At 42.3% G+C, this 20368-nt stretch overlaps 1 protein-coding gene across 1 annotated transcript in view; it reads right to left on the bottom strand.

Annotated features, from left to right (window-relative positions):
• Nucleotides 1-20368, bottom strand: part of CASTOR2 (cytosolic arginine sensor for mTORC1 subunit 2) — a 124171-nt gene that overhangs the window by 48854 nt on the left and 54949 nt on the right. The window contains exon 2 of the mRNA XM_058817846.1: nt 12233-12303. Coding sequence (XP_058673829.1) covers nt 12233-12303 — 71 coding nt within the window. The remainder of the gene's footprint in view (nt 1-12232; nt 12304-20368) is intronic.

Below are 20368 nucleotides of genomic sequence, written 5' to 3'. Positions count from 1 at the left end.
TTTGTCTTCTGGGGATAAATTGTTCTTATTTTAGGATTTTATTCTTCTCTACCACGAGAAAATCTACTGGATATTTTCGGTTAAGTGTACTATAACTGTAATACAGCTGTCACATATAGGATTTTAAGGGAAGATACATTGTGAAACAGCTCATCAAAAGGCAGAATTTGTCTTAGAAAGTTATGATCTTCCACTGGACTTTTAAGAAAAATAACAATAAGTAGTCAGTTCTCCATGGAAGAACATCTGCAGGATAACCTGGCACAACCTTTGTTATTTTGTATTTTTTATTATGGCTCTGTTTATCCTCTTTCCTAAGAGTCTTGGAGATACTGTGGATAATTCTTTGAGAAACAACAAGTTGATGCTCAAAGATCCTTAAGAACTGTTGGGAGGAGAACTGAGTCAGACCACAGACATCATGCTGGAGTGCAAACAGACACCTGAAACCCAGTGAAATTATCAGAGTGCTGACAGAGGATGCCATGGAGACCAAAAGAATGAAGAGGCATCATAAGGGGTTAGACAACTCTGTGGTGGATTGGTATACTGACTAAATGGTAACTAATTTATGGTAATGCAGATTCAACCTGTAATTTAGGAATCCCTCAGGTATTGACTGGTAGGAAACTGTAGAGGGGAAAGAAGAATAAAAACTTCCTGCTCATCTCCCATCCCTGCTGATCTCTCACAGAGGTGTGAGATCACCCTCCTTACACACTGCTCATATAGCCACCAGCCAATCTGAGCCAACACCCACAGCTCTTTCAAAGACACCAGCATCTCAAAAGAACTGGGTAAGGCCAGATTATTACAGAGAATAATTTTTCACTGTTATTTACACTGTAGTTGATGCAGTAATCTCTCTTTCATTGTATTATGGTATCTAAGCAGGATCAGGCACCTAAAAGCAAATGGCTAAAGAGAATCCAAACAGAAACCATCCAAAGAGTGCCTGGTCAGTGGTACAGGACATGATAAATAGTGCTCAGCTGAAAGGCAGGGATAAACTCTGACTCAGGTCAGCAAACCCCTAATTAAGTTGCAAAACTTTTAAGAAGGCATTTGATTTATGAGAGGCGCAATTCTGCATCATTGTTATATGAGCAGGATCTTAAACAATGAACTTAAAAGTTCAGCAATGGTAAGAAGTGGTATGGGAATTGTCAGAGTTGTGAGCTCTGGAAAAGAATTAAAATAGGGAGCAAAACAGCAAACAAAATTACCTGTTTTCCTTTAGATTCAAGACTTCAAGTGATGTCTAAGAACTAAAGGAGGTGACAGACCTGCCAACAGCCACTTTTTGCTGTCACAGGAGGGAATTTAGAGATCATCAAATAGCACAGCCCAAAGCATAAACCTTCCACAAGCACAAATCATGTCAGGATCTAATTAAGATAATTTTATGCTAACACTCTAAACTGAATAAGTGATTTTGAAGAATAGTTGACTTGTACGTTTATTTCTATCACTGATTTTGTACTAGGTGCATGAGCCATAAAAGCCACACTTGGGCAGCTATGCAGTGTAACAAAATGCCCAAAAAAGCTAAAATCCTCAGCTACAGGTAAATCTCACCTGCTTTCTTCACCCTGGAATGCTCTGTAGCCTCAGCTATGCAAGTCATGCCAGTCCTGCTGTGCTGATGAAACATATTTCTGGAAGGTGGTTCCAGCTGAAAGGCAGATTTACTGATGACACAGCCCAAAACAATGAGAGGTGTTTGAAGTGCAGGAACAGAGGAGAGGCCATGCCTTTAGCATTATTCACTGGGGATCACAGGAGACACAGCTCTGCCAGAGGAAGCTGCAAGTCCAACTTGCTCGACTTTCTCATCCTCCAGCTGCATACAAAACATCAGTGTCATGGTCAAAATAAAACATTCTACCATTTTAGGGCATATTGCCTAATTAGAAACCATTGTTATCTGAGAACACTGTTTTTGCAGCTGTCAGGAAATTAAATAACCCAAGGGTAACTTGGAATTAAATAAAGCTGCACAAACACATAGCCCAGCTCTGAAATCCTGACTCTGACAAGCATCCCCTCTGCTTTCCAAGGGACTCAACATTTAACTAGGGCATGCAACTATCATTTTCAATCAGGCCATAGGATAACAAACACTGGTCCTTCTTGAGGGGCTGAACTTGCAAATCCATATATCACAAGGCTGCCTTCTCTCCACTGAAAGCAGCAGCACCTCCTGAGGAAAGAGCTCCATTACAAGTGTCTACTAAGAAAGCAACCAAGGACTGATAAAAGGAAATGCTTATACAGAAATCCCTGCTTTCATCTCATTTCAATTTCTTCTCCTCTTACAATCCTTGTAACTTGAAACTTTGTCAGCAATCTAAAAACTAAGCTGGTTAAGAATTTTTAAGAATTAAACAAAAAGGAGAAGTGCATTCCAGTGAGATTGGTGCAGTCTGTCAAATGCACAAAAATGCCCACCTGGGAAAATCTGTTTCTGGTAGCCTCCTTCTACTTGTAATTTCTGCTGCAAAAACCAAAAAACTCAGACTTATATCAAAGTCTGAGTTGAAGAGAAAGAGACAAAGTTTTGCCAGGCCAGACACTGACCCAGCAATAAAAGGTATTGCACAGGAAAGTCAAGTCTATAAACAAAAGCTGTTCTAATGTGTCAGCACAGCTCCCACCTGGCCATGGACACAGAGGGATGACAGACTCCCTAAAGATGACCTAGAGGATCATGAGGAAATGACAATTTCACAGCACTGTCTCAGAACAGATATTCAGGTCATTGCAATACAGTGGTAAATAAAGTCTGATTTTGAAGTGCAGATAAGTAGATAAGTCAGTTTGGGCTTCCAGTTAAGGCAAAATCTGATTTGTCCCACAGAGTATGTATGTGACCTGAAACAAGTAATTTGGTCTCCTTTTTATCAGTTTCCTCATATGTGGGAGAGAATAATTTTTACCTCACAGAGGTCTCATAAGAGAGGAAGTATGGATACAGTCCACAAACAAAGCATCATTATTATGTTTGGCTAAAAATGTGGAACATGGGAAGGTAGATTCCAAAAATAATCATTATGTCTACTCTCACTGGAGAGTTGGGTTGGGAGGACAAATCCAGGTTAGGCTCTGGGCAGTTTTCAGGAAATCAGGCTGCTGTCTTTCTTCCTCTTCACAGGATAGCACAGCACTAATAATGAGCAAACCTGGAAAATTAAAACCAGATTCAATCTCCAAAAGCTGACATTTGCTCATGAGAATGAAGAAGGGAGCAAAAATTGGCTTCTTCCTTTACTGACAAGCAATGAAGATTAAAAGTTTGGCTCAAGATGTGCTCACAGCATGGCTGTGGGTGCATTTGTCCTGTGCAGCATTGTTTCCTGAGTGCCATCTCTGTGCTATGATCAAGAGCTGGGTCCTTCCCAACGTGTCAACCATGGCTTTTTGCTCCCAGCCAGGAAAGCACTGCCATGGCAGCCTCTGCTCCTCCTGCTCCATGAGCAAATGGAATCCACAGCCCAAAAGAACTGAGGGTTTTGTCTCTGACAGTCCAGTAACAGGAACTGCAGAAATCAGCAGATTTCCCACTTCCTGACAAAACTTTCCGTGTTTCAAAAACTCCTGGCAAAGGCTTTGCTCACAGACTCTGCAAGCCAGGGGTGGAGAGGACCCAGCCCAGACAGTCAGAGGCAATGGGGACAGCTCTGGTCACTGCCACCAAGGGGACACAGGTGGAGGGTTCCACTGAAAAGCCACACCCACAGAAATAAAAGGAATATCAAAAGAAGAACCAATGCAGTTGGGCTCACATTTACAATTTCCTTCTGCATTTTTAAATAAAACAACAAAAAACTCCCAACATTTTATTCTTTTTTTTCCTTTTTTTTTTAAAGACTATTTCAGACAAGATTTCACTGGACTGACAGCATAGAGCAAATAATTACATTTCAAACAAGACTTGAAGATGGAGCCACTAAATTCCTAACTGTATGACTGTAACCTTGATGTTGTGAGTATTAATCCTGTGCAAGATTAAAAGCTGAAATATGAGATTTCTAAAAGATTATGTAACTTTCCCCATAAAGGGTATTTTTTCCTGCCATAATCTGTACTCTGTTCCACTACAGACCTGATTTGTTCCTTAGGCTGCAAGTGCACCCATTGTAAAAGGGAATCCTGAGGGACAGAAACTCCTTCAGTTATTATTTACAATGGCCTTTGCCTGTCACATTATCAAAGCATTTCCACATGTTTACTAATTAATCTTTACAAGACCTATTATGAGGTGGTTTAATTGGATTATCTCCGTTTCTAAGATGAGGAAACTGAGACACAGTGAGGGACTTGTCCAAGGTGAAACAGAAAAGCCTGCAGCAGACCTATGAGCTTCACCAGAGTGCTCTGAATGGTTCCCTGTGCCTTCACCTTGTGATGGCAACAGCAAAGCTGCTCACTAGAGAAAGGCTTACTTGCCCTGGAGAAGCCCTTCCACAAAGGAAAGCTAGACTGTGATTATCAGTCCTAAAGTCTGAAGAAGATCATGGTTGGCCAATGTGTCACCATCAGCTTAATACTGCATCAAAGAACTGTCACCATGCTATTTTCTGAAAAATCCCTTTGCCCAGGATTTTCTCCTGGGAAGTTGAGAGGCCTCAGAAAAGAATGAAAACAACAATTATCTGATTGCTTGGGAATGTGGTCTGGAGATCATTTACCAACAGGTGCATCTTTGATGGGTTCCATATGAATTGTTTTTAATTAATGACCAATTACCATCAGCTCTGTTGGACTCTGAGGAGTCAGTCACGAGCTTTCATTATCATTCTTGTTCAGCCTTCTGATGTATCAATATAATATAATATAATATAATATAATATAATATAATATAATATAATATAATATAATATAATATAATATAATATAATATAATATAATATAATATAATATAATATAATATAATATAATATAATATAATATAATATAATATAATATAATATAAATATAGATATAATATAGATATAATATATCAGCCTTCTGAGAACATGGAGTCAAATTCTCATCTCTCACCTTGTCCTGAGGACCTCCCATGACCACATCCCCCCTTTGTTTTAAGTGCACAAGAACTAGCTCAAAGCATCAAGCAAATTCTCTTCAAAAGAGAACTTCTGGTTTGCACATGCATCAGTCTGCATTTCTAGAGTCAGACAGAAGGATTTCAACTGATTCTAGTGAAAACCAAACAATTAGACACATTGCACTGGAGTTATGAGTTACCCTTGATCCATCATTAGTTCTGGAGATTTTGTACCTGGAAAGCTGGAAAGACTGATCACTGGTACCAGGAGAAAACATAGCTGATTTTGGGCCTGAGAGTCTCTCTCTGGGTACAGATAGATTTAAGTTTGTTTAATTTTCCAATCTCACTTGATCAGGAGAATCCTCCAAGCCTGTCAGGAACAGAAATTTTCTCACCTTGATGAATGACTGCCGATCCTTAGGAAACCTGAGGCATCTCCTGCACTCATAACAATATTTGGCAAACCCACCCAGAGACCAGCCCTGGGGAGTGCTGCACACTGGAATTTTGCAATGATTACCACAAAAGAGATATTTTCTCTGTTTGCAGAAGATGACAGACTGTTTTTTCCATGGGTTACTGAAGATTCCATTTCTAGACTGAGGCCATAGCATTTATGAGATGCCAAGGTGGAGGAAATCCACTTCCTTGTCCAGGTTGTGAACTTGAGAAAAGTAGGGTTTAAATGTAAAGTACATTCACAGTTAGCAAAGATTGGGAACTGATGGCTGAGTGTTTTCAGCCATGGGAAAAGGGGCTCATTCTGCTGATTGTACCACTGATTTCTCAGCTTTCCTTGTGCTTTACTTCTCAGCCTTTGACAGGGGGCAACAGCACTTACCCATCTCTCACAGTGCTCCATATAAAATTCACTTAAAAAATAGGGAAAGATGAGAAATCACAGTCTTACCAGCACTTACAATATATAAATGCTTCAAAAGTTCTTAGAGCATGTGTTCAGCCTTGGCCCTTCCTTGCATCCTGGCATGTCTCCTCATAGCTGGCAGACTCCAATACAAGCAAGGTAAGCCACCCTATCCCCTTAAGCCCACCCTTCAGAAAAAACCAGAAATGCACCAGTGGAAGAACAAGTAGATGGTCAAATGCTCTCTGTTAAAAAAATGAGGGCTGCTACTTTTCTGTTGAGCTGCATCCTGATCTTAGAGAAGAACCTAAAATTTGAATGAATTGTTCCATTGTTTCAGTCAGAAAAGCTTTGTAGGTCCTGCATTTATGAGAAGGGTTGATAAAAATGAGCTCTGGTATCTATCTGCTCATTTATCTTGGACTTAGGAAAGTACTAGGAAGCAGCCAAGATGTAATAAATTTAAAGGAAGAAATCATGGCCAGTCAAGTGGTTCAGGAAGAGAAGTCTTGGCTTTCTCACCACAGGCTGTGAAACAAAAATAGATATCAATACACACCCATCTGCTGGAGGAAACAGTGAAAAATATGTATTATTTATGCAGTACTTCTTTAAATAGGAGTGAGCAGAGAAACTGAACCAAAAGACTTTATGTGGCAGGTTACAAACATAAGGAATAATATATGCTGTCAAAATCTGCAAACCCACTCACATACAAGCTCTGAGAAGAAGTGTTCCTTTCCCCATGTGACGCAAAGCAGACCTTGCAATATTATTTATTTCTCATTTTCCTCCCTTCCCCCAAAAGCTTTAACCACCAAAACCTACTGCCTCTTGGGAGAGGGCAGAAATCCCACATAATCACAGAGACCCAAAATGTTTATTGATCTATATCAGCAGAGATGCATTGCAGGAAAAGCCTCCCTAACCGAGCACATATTTCTAATAAGGCAATAATCAAATCCCCACGTTTCAATCTGAATTTAGGTCATATTAATACAACATTATTTAAAAACCTAAAAACCCCAGACAAAGCATAGTCTAGCCAATACAGAGATGAGAAGAGAGTGATTGTACAAGTGTTTAGTAGAGAAAAACACATTCTGCCTAGCAACCACAGGCACTCCTGGCCATCCGGGGGAGGAATCTAACACTATAAATGCCAGCAAGCAACTCATGCCACTGTGCCTCAGATACAAAGGCCTAGTCACTGGGCAATCAAAAATAAAATAAAAATAGTTATTGAAGGAATATTCAGAAAACCAGATGGAATTATTAGCTTGCTTCCCTCTGTAACTTGAAATAAAGATTGCTCCTAGCTAGATGGGCTCTGGGCTTGGACTGACTTATTTATAAGCTGTTTTCTCACCCAGTTTATATACAAAAAGGAGAGAGGACACTGAAAGCAATTTAAAATTTTGATGTTATTGAAATAGGAACTCAGTGTGGTACTAAAGTATGTGATGGTCCTGAATCCAAGGTCTGAGGATGATGGTTATCAAAACAAAGCACTGCCAGCAAGATGATTTTTTCATTTTTATCCTTTTCTTATTAGAATGAAATTTTTTTCTGCCACTATAACTAGCTGAGTTAGTTCAAATAGTTCCATTATTTTTAATGTACTGGGCAATTTATTGTGAAGTATGAGCTGAGACTAAGAATCTCCTCCTAGAAAATGTGTCAATGAATGGATTTCTGGCCTTAGAGAAGTTACTAGCCATATTAGGCAGCCAAAGAAGGTTTAAGGAAGGACTGTCATGCCCATCTTGCAGATGAGCCTCAGTGTGAGGAGACCAAGAGACTTGTTCTGTGTTCACACAGTGGATCTGCTCCTCAGAAGGATGTTTCTCACTGCTGCTTCAGTATTGAAATGGCTTTTCCTCTCTGGTTCTGATCCAGAAGAGATCAGCCAGGACCTAAGGTCTGCTGACTGCAATAATCTACATGACATGGGCTTACCAGTTCTAGGAGAAAAAAGACCAGAGTACATGAAGGTGATGTGTTTCCCTCACCCCAAATTTCTCTGAACCTAGAATATGCATGTTTACCAATCTGAAAATCAGTGATTCACTCCTCCCTTGACCCTAGCACTTGATTTCCTTTTCAATATCTTCAAAGTATTCAAAATAATAAAAAATTCCTATAGAAATTCCCCAGGAGCAGCTATCCACACTAGAGGTACTTTAATTGCATAAAATAGTTTCAATAGTCAAGTTGTGAAGCTTCCTCATCAGGTGATAAGCTTTCAACCTGAGACACAGCAAAACTAAACCCACTCACAATTTCTTGTGGCTGGGTACAACAGTGAATAACTTAAAACTTGCATCGTTACCACATCCGTGCTTTATGCTGAGTTACCTACAAAGACAAAGCTCTAAGAGTATTCCAAGGTCTGATGTCTTGTGCATACATGAGAGATGGCACACAAGGGACACCAACCCAGTGCCAAGGCTGGGAAGCCAGTAACCTCACCTTGAAAATGTTAGCAACACATTGCTTTACAATAATCCATCTTCAGGACAGCTTCACCTGGGTGACAGACTGTCCCAGGCCCTTTTATGCAGCTGCTCCCAGTGTGCACAGAGTTTCCAAGATGATGGCTACCTCCAGGTGTGATGGCATGTGATTCAATTCAGTGTGTAAAAGCTAAAAGTTTTGATGAACAGAGACTGGAATCAGCAAGACCACAGGCTAGGAGCTCTGCTCATGCAGCTTCCCAGAGACAGTGAGTTTGTCCTTGCTGCTCTCTGAAAAAGGAACAGACCATGCACAGAACATGGGGCCATGGTGTACCTGCCCATGCACAAACAGCTCCTGCTTTCAGCCAAACCTAGGAGAAAAAAGCAAACCAGCCAAACAAATATTGCTGTATTTTAGGGAGCAGCAGCCACTCCACCTTTCTGCCATGTGCTGGCTGTGCAGCAGGGGGATAAATGCCAGGACTATGCATGGCTATCCAAGCACCCCACTAGCCGAGACATTTGTCTTCATGAAGGAGGGCCCATGGTCAAACTTCTCCCCCTAGTTCATCTCAGTATCCAGGAAAAGAGCTTCTGTGCACAGCTCCCTGGGTTATTTGCTGAATAAAATTCTTTCTCATTAGCAGGCCAAAGCCCAAGAAACAGCCACTGGAACAAACAAGGTTCTGTGCAAATATAATCCCCACCTCACCACCAGGGAATTAAAGCCAAGAATTAGGCTGTAGCCATTCCCTTTCAGCACAATGAATGCTTAAGCAGGTTACAGCTTTGCACTGTGGACATTTTCTGGGGAGAAAAAAGAACTACTGCTTTACTAGCCCAACTTGCTGCTCTCAGTGCAACAAGGCTAAGGATTATTTTTTGACAAAATATTTAAGAATGATTACTGCATGTCAGTATGTTTTTAGTGTTAACCTCAAGGATTGATGGAAATGCTGGTATTTCTTCAGCCTGCTCTTTTCCCATCAGTGGTATTTGTGATGTGCAGGAGAGAGGGCCTGGCTAACATGGAAGATGCCAGCTAGCAGAACTTTCTCATTGCTGCTGCAGCAGAAATTCATACAGGTGCCTGAGAAAGAAAGATTCTCATTTCCCACACAGAAAAACCTATCCTTCAGAGACTTGCACTGAGTTTGTTAAGCACTGCAAGAAAAAAAGTTACCTGGAAAGAAAAAGGAAGTCATTTACTGCTGGATTTGCTGTCTGAACTGCTCATCAAAGGTGCAAATCTACCCTGTAATTCTTGAGCTGAATTTGGCACTTCACTACTCAGGACAAGAGGCAGCTGATGCACTCGAGGCAGACGTAATTGGTACTGTTTTGTAAAAAGGTGGGATGGTGCAACTCAGAGATTTTGATTCTGTTCAAGCCCATGTGCTGATTACAGGCTGTACAAAGTGAACTTTCTCTTGCTGAGACATTTCTAGCTAGACTGTGACTTCTCCTGGACTTCTCCAGACTATGAAAAGCTTACACCACACAGAATTGAGGAGCAGGGATGGAACTGCACAGAGGGCTAACCCTGAGATGAAGCTTTGGATGTAGTGCTGACAATTCATAAAGAAGAACATGGGCTGGACACAAACCCAAAGGATATGGGGGCTGTGGCAGGAGGGGTAGCAGGATGTGGTGTATACAGATCTCACCAGCAGATAGATCATCACTTACAAGGGAAAGCACACAAAAGGTGATGAAGCCAGCAGCTTTGTGACACTACTGCAGGTTGGGTTTGCACCTGGCTTGCACACCTGTAGCAGAGGGTGGCATTAGCATTCTCCCTCCTTCCCATTCACTGCCTGGAAGTTGATCTTGTCTCCTGCAAAGCCCTGCTTTAGCAGCCCAGCTGCATGTGGTATATTTGAAAAAAACCAGGGATGTTCTGTGCCCAAACCACAGCCACAGGAAGGTACATGGGCACTGTGACTTTCAGCATCAAGCTCAGGTGGCAGAGAGAGCCAAGGCAACAGAAGATCCAGAGAGGACTTTGAATTGCAGCAGCACTGCCTGGTTCACAGAGACAACCTGGGACATGCAGCTTCTTGAGGACAGTGGTGGTGCCAGAGCTGGGATTTGCTCAGAGCACAACCAATGGTGCACAGTGCAACAGGCCCTCAGTATGCGTGAGCCAGACAACTGCTTGAGCTCACCTTTGTTTCAAGCTAGAATAACTTCAGAGAGATAAACAGCAGTGTGGCTGCTGGAGGCTCTACAGGGGTGGTTGCAATTCAACTTGTCACCAATGACTGAATTGAAAAACCTATGTCATGCCAAGTGGGCAGAGAAATGAGTGCCATGGATGTCAGACACAGGCATGATGCTGGAGAGGGGCATCCACCTGGCACATCCCACCTGCAGGTTCAGTAACACAGACTCCCTCCTAAGAATGAGACTCCCTGGGTTTCTTGTTGTGCCATGTGCTGTGCCCCTTGAAAAATAACCCAGAAACTTTCTCCTCCTTTAGTGAACCTTCACTTAAAATGAAACTGTTAGAGGGAGGCTCTGCATCCTACTATCATGGCAAAACCAAATTAGAATTGATTTTCTTCAGTTGCCACAGATAACAATAAAGCTGACACTACCACTGGTAGTAAAATTCTTGTGCATATGCCCCTTAAAAAATACAACAAGGGACACTCTGGTAGCACAACCCTCTGTCACCTCTTCTGGGATCAAAAGTACATGGCATAGACTTTCAATCAAACCTCAAAGCTCCCAAATTATAAACAGATACAGCTGTAAAGATCTATTCAGCATTCTCAGTTTAGTAATTAATTTACTAAAATGTTTAGGTACCACTGTACTGGTCTAAAATGTAGTTTGCACTATCATGTTTGTGAGTATTCCTGAAGCAGAAAAGGAGCAACTTCAGCAAGGTTACTGATCACAGAACTCTGTACTAAATAAAGATGATGTAGTTTCCAATTTTCTCCTTGTAGTTTGGATATTACAAAACCATTGAATATTACAGTATCACAAGAAGGTTCTCAAGAGTTAATTCCTATGCAGGAATGAAATCCTCTTTTTTCATACTTTAACGAATTTTCTCTGACTTTTAATTCCAAACACAGAAGGAGTAACTGAACAAAAATAACAACAGCTGCCCAACACTTCCTCATTCCCTCACCTCAATAACACAGTTACAAACAAAACCTCCACAAGGTTATGATAAAGGTTATTACAAACTATTTCCATTTACAAAGCCAAACCATTCTCTACATCAGCTCTTGCACAATGCCAAGAATCTGCAGCTCTCAAGCACATGCCAGCCACCTTCTGTGACACACAACCAACTCCACCATTGACTCCTTCAGGCAAAGATGGCACACTTAGTACAGGGAGAGCTGGGTGTAGGAAAGGGGGATAAATCACAGCTTACACAGATGAGCCAAAGGAGCCCAAACTCCACAGCATTGTGCTGGCTGCAGAGATGATACAAACTATTGAAGTGCTCCTTTCAAAGACAGGGGTTCACAGAAGCTGGAAATGCAAGATGTGGTATACTTATGGAGGCTTGGGGACACAGGCCAGCTCATTTTAATGCAGTTGTATGCAGAGGGTTTTGCTTTTTCAAATCTGCTTTAACTACTCTTTAAGACTCGTGTGTGATCCTCTCCCAGTGTTCAAATACATTCATATTCCATGTCTGAATTGCCTTCTACAGCATGGTAGCAGAGACAGTGTGCTTAAGTGATCAAAGCACCTTTCAGAGCTGCACTACCAGCACTTACAAACAGACTTGTTTTACAAACATTTTGGTTTACAGTCTCAGTGAGATGACATGTTTTCCTCATCCACCCCATGCTGGATACAGAAGTGGCACGTGCTGACACTTACCCAGGAAGCCCTCTTCATCCACAATGATGGTGTAGTCCTCAGGGGTTTCTGTGAGGCTGAAGAACTTGCACCTGGCAAAGGCAAACAGCAGGAGAACATGATTAGCACCTGGACTGAGCAGAGCCTCATCTTCCACCTAAAATGGAAATCCTTTCCCATCCAAGCTGTGCTGAAGGAAAGAGTCACGGTCTGATGTTTATGGAGAGGCCTGAGGCATTAACAGACCTGGATTTTATTTCTGGGTAGCTCAAACTGTGTGACCCATATTCCCTGCTGCCTGCCTATGCATAATGAAGCTGGTAAAACTCTTATTGTTTTTATTACTTAGTTCTTAGTTACTTTTCTTAATTACCATATCCCTTAAGGCTTCCCACCACATCCAGGACCTGCTGTGTTGCACTGACACAGAGCAAAAAACTTTGCTCACTGACTGCTCACTCCAGCACCCTCCAAAAGCATTTCCATGGTTCACACATGCACCTCTTTGCCCACTGAAGTTTCCTGCCTTATCAAGGTTGGACATCTATCCTCTAAACCAAGCCCCAGTATCTCTTCTTTGCTCCTTCAGAGGTTTTTGGCTTTTTCCCAATTTCCTGTGCTGGTCCTCTCCCCTTCCTGGGGTGCTCCTGGTGCAGAAGAGTGGTGGCAGCCATCAAGCCAATGGACACAAAGCTGAGCTGTCCCCCTGCCCAACCCCTGTGGCCTCTGTTCTTCTCCATCTTCTGGCATCACAGGCCATGTGCAGTGCAGCACCCCCAGCTCCTTCACCATTTAACACAATGTCACCTCTAACAGGAGACACAAATCCAATGTGACATGGGATTCTTCCACTGCAGACACACAAACAAAAAAAGCTTCAGCCTTAAGGCTTAACACCACATATAGCTGAAAAGGTTTTTTTTTTCCCTGACACACCGACATATGTACATCAACATCTACTGAAAAAACCCAGTTTCTATCTAGCTGGTTCCCAGCAATGGCAGGAAGGTCAGCATGACATTTTGCAAGCTCATGTTCACCTTCAGCAGAGCATCAGCAGAGTCTGGCCAGCATCCTCAACACCCACAGGGCTCCCTGCCCCTCCAGGAGAATGCCAGAGCACATGGACTGACTGTGCTTGTTGCCTAAGACCGGGGAAAATTATTCCCTCTAAATTAGGTGCAGCAGGAAGAGCATGTGTCTCTAAGAACCACAGAGCAGGATTTCACAGTTACACTACAATACTCTCAAATTTATCTGAGACAACATACAGAAAATATTTTAAATACTAGAAAAAGTCCAGTATTTAAAAACAAAGAGAGAAGAAAGAGATTGTTCTCCAGGCCCCCAAATTTTACAGCATCTTCACAGTGTAATTTCTGCATGAAGCACAGTTCAGCAGGATTAAAGAACCAGGGACTGCCAAGGCTTCTCAGCACTGCTGAGCATCTGTGTCCAAAAGTCTTCAAGACTTCTGAAAGTCTGGAATCCCATATTGGTGGCTCAAGACATCAAAAAATGAAAGCATTCACTTCATAAAGAATCAGATAAAAACCTGGCTTCAGCATTCTTCTGACTGGCTGAAAAGAACAAACATAGCAGCTATCCCCTCCAAAAGCAACAGGAAGAAAAATGAGATGGATGCTGCCCTCCTCATCACCTCATCAGAAAACTGAGAGGAAACAACACACAGTTCAATTAGTGGGCTGCCATGTAACCAAACAGGATTTCATGTACATGGAAAGCATTAGACAACCTGCCTTTAGAGACCTGTCCTGTTTTCCTGGAAGCATCCATCACAACAATCAAGCAGAACACTCCTTCCTAGCACGGACATAGCATTATAAAATACAGACATGGCCCCACCACAACAGAAACCACAACTTAATTATTTTGTGTCATTGGTAATAGCTGCTGTGACAGCCACATTTACCAACTCAACTCTCTCCAGGAATAGTGCCAAAAGAAGCAGAAAATAGTAGCAGCTCAATTTTTTTTCCATCACTTCTAAATTGCAGGAGGCTGCTACCAGTGCAAGGGATAATACAAGCTGGGCAAAAAGGACTTCTGGGATGCTGCTTCAGGTGGGTACTAGCAGGCAGAAGTATTTGTTGCAGTGGGTGAATTCCCTAGAGAAGAAGTCACTGAAATAAAACTCTTTGTTTGACTGAGTCACATGCATGCTGAGAAACTAGAGGTCCTAAAGGAGAAAACATTAATATTAAAAACCTAACCTTTCCTGATCTGCGATGGCATTTATGGAAGAATTTTTTACTAGAACAGTAATAAGTGTCTGTGTGCACACACTGACCTTAGCAGAAGAATGATTGTGACAGATGCCAGTTCCTGGCCACACATCTAAATATGCTGATATTTAAGGGATATATACACATGAAATCCCATAATTGCTGCCTCAGAACTCATGTCAAAACCTCATATCTTCATATACCACCTCAAAGCCCAATCCCCAACTCAATGCAGTTCTGTAAAAGGTCAGGACCACAGAGCCATCTGAATTTAAAAGTGAAGTCTTTCACCAGCACAGAGAAGACCAGTGGTTCTTGTGGTATACATTCATTTAGTTCAAGCCAATGATACATTCTTTTCCCAGAGGAAATCTAGACATGAAAAATTGGAATTGCAAACCTTGTGTGATAGGAAAAAGGAACTCAATGTCATCTCTCTCTCCCACATTACACTACACATGCCTCTTCCATTGGAGTTATTTCAATAATTTCTATTTCCTCTTAAACGAGTATTCGATAAGCTGAATGCCAATTGCATCTTCCATTATCACACCAAAGCCAAGAAAGGAAAAGAATTACCCTTTAATAATTTTGAGCCATCAGACAAACAGTATTTCTCTAAGTACATGTGGAAAGCCTATATGTAGGAAGACAGTATTTTTAGTTTCCTAATAGCCAAGCCTTGGATGGATTATTTTGGATTTCTGCCTTCTCAGTGTTTAAGCACATTTCCACTGAAGCACTGTTGCTGACTTTGACTGCCTGACAACATATGCCTTTTTCTGGCAATGCCACAAATGTAGACCAATCTATTATTAGATTAGATCTTTGAAACTGCAAAGCTTACACTGTGTATGGAAGAAATCCTCAAGCTTGCACAGAGCAGGGAAGTGCCTACGGGATGCAGCAACAGCATCATTTCAGTTTGCAAACATTGCTCCAGTCTCCAGGGGAGAAGTGAGCAGGGAAGTGGAGTGCCTGGCTGTGCTTGCAGGTCCACACCAGAAGTGTCTCCTCCAGACATTTGGTCTCCCAGGTCTGCTGAGATCACAAGAGTGGTAATACTGGGATGAATGTGGCTTCTGTTTGTTCTGGGTCACACACACAGCACAAGTTTCTGGGAATAATGGTGTGGGTCATCTGAAAGTTCAGTATAGACAATGGTCTTTAATGAGGACCACAAGTCCTACCTCCTTATTTATAAAGAAACTGCTTAATTAATTGTTATCTCAGCAGGGTAAAGAGTTACAAAACTGTTTGCCCTACGGAAAAGATTCATTCCAGCAGCATGTGGGCAGCTGGTCTCCCCACATGTAGGAAACCATGGATAAATGCCATTCAAGGAAGTCAGATGCAAAGTCTGGAAGCAACACAGAAGTCTGCAAAGAAGCAGTTGAACGGAATAGAAATTTAGAAGCAGTAGCAGCAAGTTAATCTGTGTGAATATGGAAGACATAATTTGTTGGAATTTGTTCCAGGCTGTCTTCCCATTTGAGATGAGGAGGGATTTGTACGTTTCACTCTGTATGTTATCATGACAATATATATTCTTATCACAGATTTAGACACATGCTAATCGTCTAATTCTTGGTGATCCTTCTTGCAGTTTATAAATAATGACAAGAGGAAGATTCAATGCAACATCTTGTGAGACATATTTGGAAAACAGTGAAGGACACCTGTGCTGTTAATGACATAGAGGTTGTAGAGCACCACTGAAGGATGGGCAAGTCCTGCTGAGCACTCCCTGACTCTCCAGTTCTCCACTCATCCCATGGATGGGATCCCACAGTCCCAGCAGGTGCAGTGCTGCTGTCAGAGCACTGGTGTGGTAGTGATCACTACCTGTTGCTCTTCACCCTCTGCAGTCCTACTGCAGAAAGGTCCTCTGAGAGACCAGGAAAGTATTCAGCCCAATTTCCTCTGTCTCCACAGCAGCTCCCCCAAAAGCCCAACAATGCCCTTTTGGGTCCTTGAAATACCCTCTCCTGAGGCCATCTATGCCAAGGACACAGGGGCTCTCTGGGCCAGGCACAATGGGCTGGTTTTGCCATTCATTTCCAGTCAGGCTCACTTCAGCTTCCAGCAGAGTTGAGATCCTCCTGTCACTGCAGAAATGGAGCTGGATTCTGCCCCTACATATCTGGGTGGGATCAGGGTGCACTGTGCAGCAGTGTCAACTAAAGCTGTATGTGCTTGTGGCTCTGATGTGCCACAGATCCACACAGTCCAGCAGATCTGATTGTCCCTGTCCTCCACCTGCCTGGAGGCAGGGCCCCTCTAGTTCTGGCCACAGTACTCCATGCTCACTTCTGTAAATGGGTACTAGAGGTCCCTTCAAGAGGATCAAAACCAACATCATCCCTCCTACTGCCTCTGAAGACTTCCCCACTGGAGACATTTCTGCAGCTCCTGCCAGTGCAGTGCAGAGCTGCAGGACACTATCACGGTGCTGTGCAGCTCCACAAAGCCAGGAGACTGCTAAGAAAATCATCTGCTGCTCTTTATGTCAAAATGAAATACCTGGAACCTCAATACTAGGATAAAGTGAATTTAAGGCAAGCTTAGACAGAAGGTGAACCATAGCACAAGAGAAAATGCAGACACACATATCATCTGCAGCAGGCCATGAGTGTCTTCAGGAACCAGAGCAGCACAGCATTGCCAGCATCAAGGGACAGCAAAAGCCTTAAACATGGACCAGCCATGGCCATCCTAAGATTGCTGAGGTGCTGTCTATGCTACACTGACCTACTATTTCCTTCAGAAGAAACTCAAGTGGAATTGGGCTGTGGAGCTGAAATTTGGTCACTCATACAGCAGGCAGGGGATGCAGCTGGGGGCTCCAGAGCTGGAGTTTAGTCTGCAAACCACAGGATTGCCAGAAGTAACAGCAAACACCCCTTATAAGCAATGATCTGGGGTAGGAACCAACTTCCAGCTTTAATGGGGATGCCAAGAAATGCAAACTCTGGGCAATTTACTGAGGTGGGAGCAGCTTGGACACTTGTGGGAACCATAATAACTGTTAACATGCAGGAAAGACAAAGACACATCCTCTTAGCCTGGCACACCTGGGGGGAGAACAGAAAACTGCTCGCAAGGCCTCTCAGCACATTCTTCTCTGAGAACATAAACCCTGTTATTTAAAAGCTTTTCCATCCTTCTCCTCCTCCAGAAAAAAATTATCAGGAGCAAATAAATATGAGAGGGGATGAAGACACTTGAAGCATGAACAGTGTCACAGCCCTCAGACCCAAGAGACAGGAGAGCTGCCTGTAACAGAAATATCCAAAAGATAAAGTTACCTTAGATAACATGTTCCTCCAGTCATTACAGGCAGCTATGTGAGGACAGCTGCAGGACAGGCTGCCATTGCTAAGCCAGATCCCTGCAACTGCTTCTGCTCCCAGCCTCTGTCCCTGCGGGGATGGGAGCTCCAGTGCTGAGGCAGGCAGCAGCACAGCCCCTGGGTTACAGGATCCAGTGCCCGTGGCTGCAGGAACACTGCCCTGGGCAAGCAGGGGAGTTATGGCCATTGCTCTGACCCAAGCCTGCAGGGCAGGCAGGAAAGCTCTCTCTCTTTCAGGTAAATCCATAAATTACATCAGGAATTATTTCAGTCTGCTAATATAGAGTGCAAGGTCTTTGGATTTACAAATTGGACAACGAAGCAAGACTCCTATCCACTTAAAAAAACCAACAGACTGCCAATAAAAAACACCTCCCTCCAAAATTGCCAGAGTTACATTGTGAGCTCCAGAAACTCAGATCAAATGCCTTGCTCCATTCTGGTCCTCCTGGCCAACCTATGACTCAGCTTCCATTTCTGATACAGATCTAAACCATCCCTGTGGAGAAGCACAGGGATATAAAACCAAAACAAACCTCATCATATTCACATTTATTGTGCTAATGGGAATTAAATGAGCATCTCAGGCACTTTGCTCATGTTTTATTGCTGTTGTTCCTCCAGCATTTTTTAAAGCAACACATCAGAAACAGCAGGGCCTCAGTTGGTGCAACATCACCCCAGGACAAGCAGCAGAACAATAGCAAAAACCCCTAAATCCTTTAATTTCATCAAGAATTATACAAATAATTTTCATGAAACTACATTTGATGCATTGTACAGTGCTGCCTGGACAGAGCATAACTAAAAGTGTACATCACTTCTTAAATTCCTTTAATCTGTTCCCCTTGGTTTGATGCCCACCCCCCCAGCATCTTTAACAATATTGTTTACAGATTTATCATTGTTAATGACAGGAAAGCAATTTTTCAAATCTCCACAGAGAGTCAATGAGTGTTTACATCAAATGGCAAGAGCTCCTTGCTTTGGGAGAGAATGCTGTCAGCAAATCTATGAAGTAAATGAAAAAGAGGTTTAGTTTGTGTGCAAAGGTAAAGAGTATTCATTATCTAACAATTAACTAATTGATCCAGACACACCTTTTCCTCTTCTCTCTTTGCTATCCCTGTGTGCAGGCATTCTCAGGGGCCCCTCTATTGTGAGTCAACTTAGTCACAGATGAGATGCAAAAGTAATTTTTTCCATTTGAACAAGCCTACAATTTATTTAAGCAGAAGGTAACTGTGCTTTAAAAACTTTGTCTGTACAGCAGTAACACTATCTATCCCCTGATCACTGTCAGAGTTGAAACAATTTTCAGCACAAGAGAGAGGTGGAGTACAACACTGCATTTTCCTTAACCACAAAATTCTCTTCTGCGACCCAAAATCTGAACTGAGAAACATATTACAGATGTGGGTGTGGGTCCTAAGGTTTACAGCTGAAAATAAAGTATGATTTAATGTACAACAAAGGCTTGTGGACACATGACACCACCTGGATCCTGAAGGATTATCCTATCAGAACAATGCACACACTGAGAAAAAGACTAACTCCCATTTCCTTTTCCCTTCCAAATCAGGCATTATACTATCACTCCTTTAATGCTCTCTGCTGCAATTATTGACTTTAAAATCCTTCCAACAATTGAGTTTTCATCAAATGTAATGCTGCTGTACATACAAACTCATATATTTGGGGTTCATAGCAGCTATTATTGTGATCAGCCAAAAACCAGTGATTATTTTGTGGACAGCAATGAAAAACACAGACTGCAGAGCATATGCTTTTTATTTCAAAGATGGGAGCAACCCATGCTCAATGCATTGGGGGTAAGAGGTTCTTACAATATTACCCCAAGAAGGATGAAGAAACAGAAAATCTGTTGTGGACTTGTTTTCCTACAGGAACCATAAACACAATTTTCCCAGCATGGGACATAACAGTTCTCCCACAAACTGCTAAAATATATTTCCAATACTCAGTATAGAAAGTTAGATGTTCAAGAAATGTTTGCAGCTTCAATGCAGGCAGTAATTGAGAACATGTGTGCTGGGGGAATTAAAGAGGGAGGAGGAGATTCAGCAAGCCATCCTCCATGGGAATGGAGAGGCAGGAGAAACACATTTCAGGCCTCCTCATTTTCAAAGAACTTCCACTTGCAAGCAGGTCCAACACCCCACATCAATCTGAGGATGAATACTGTGAGGCTGCATGTCAACCCCAAATTTAAGGCACATTAAAAATTTAGGAGCCTGAATAAAAAATTAAAAAACAGAGTTTCACCAACTTTCCTTCAAGTTCAGAGAGAAGTTTCAGCTTTTTGTACGACTAAGGACACCTTTATAGCACAAGCAACCTCTGACTATTTTCATTCTCCTAGGCTCTGCTTTTGAGTCCTGTTCAAGATGGAAACTACCCAGCCCAGTGATATTTAGTATTTCTGTATATTCTAGCTCATATTATGTACAAAACAGTGTTGTAAATGTGCCTGTACCCAGCTTTCCATAAACCTGTAGTTAACCAAATCTACAGCTCCCAGAGGCACCAAAAGGAAGC

The sequence above is a fragment of the Ammospiza caudacuta genome, chromosome 20 (assembly GCF_027887145.1).
Source record: "Ammospiza caudacuta isolate bAmmCau1 chromosome 20, bAmmCau1.pri, whole genome shotgun sequence".
NCBI lineage: Eukaryota > Metazoa > Chordata > Aves > Passeriformes > Passerellidae > Ammospiza > Ammospiza caudacuta.
Note: the sequence above shows the minus strand (reverse complement) of the source record. Positions and strands in the feature narration are given on the sequence as shown.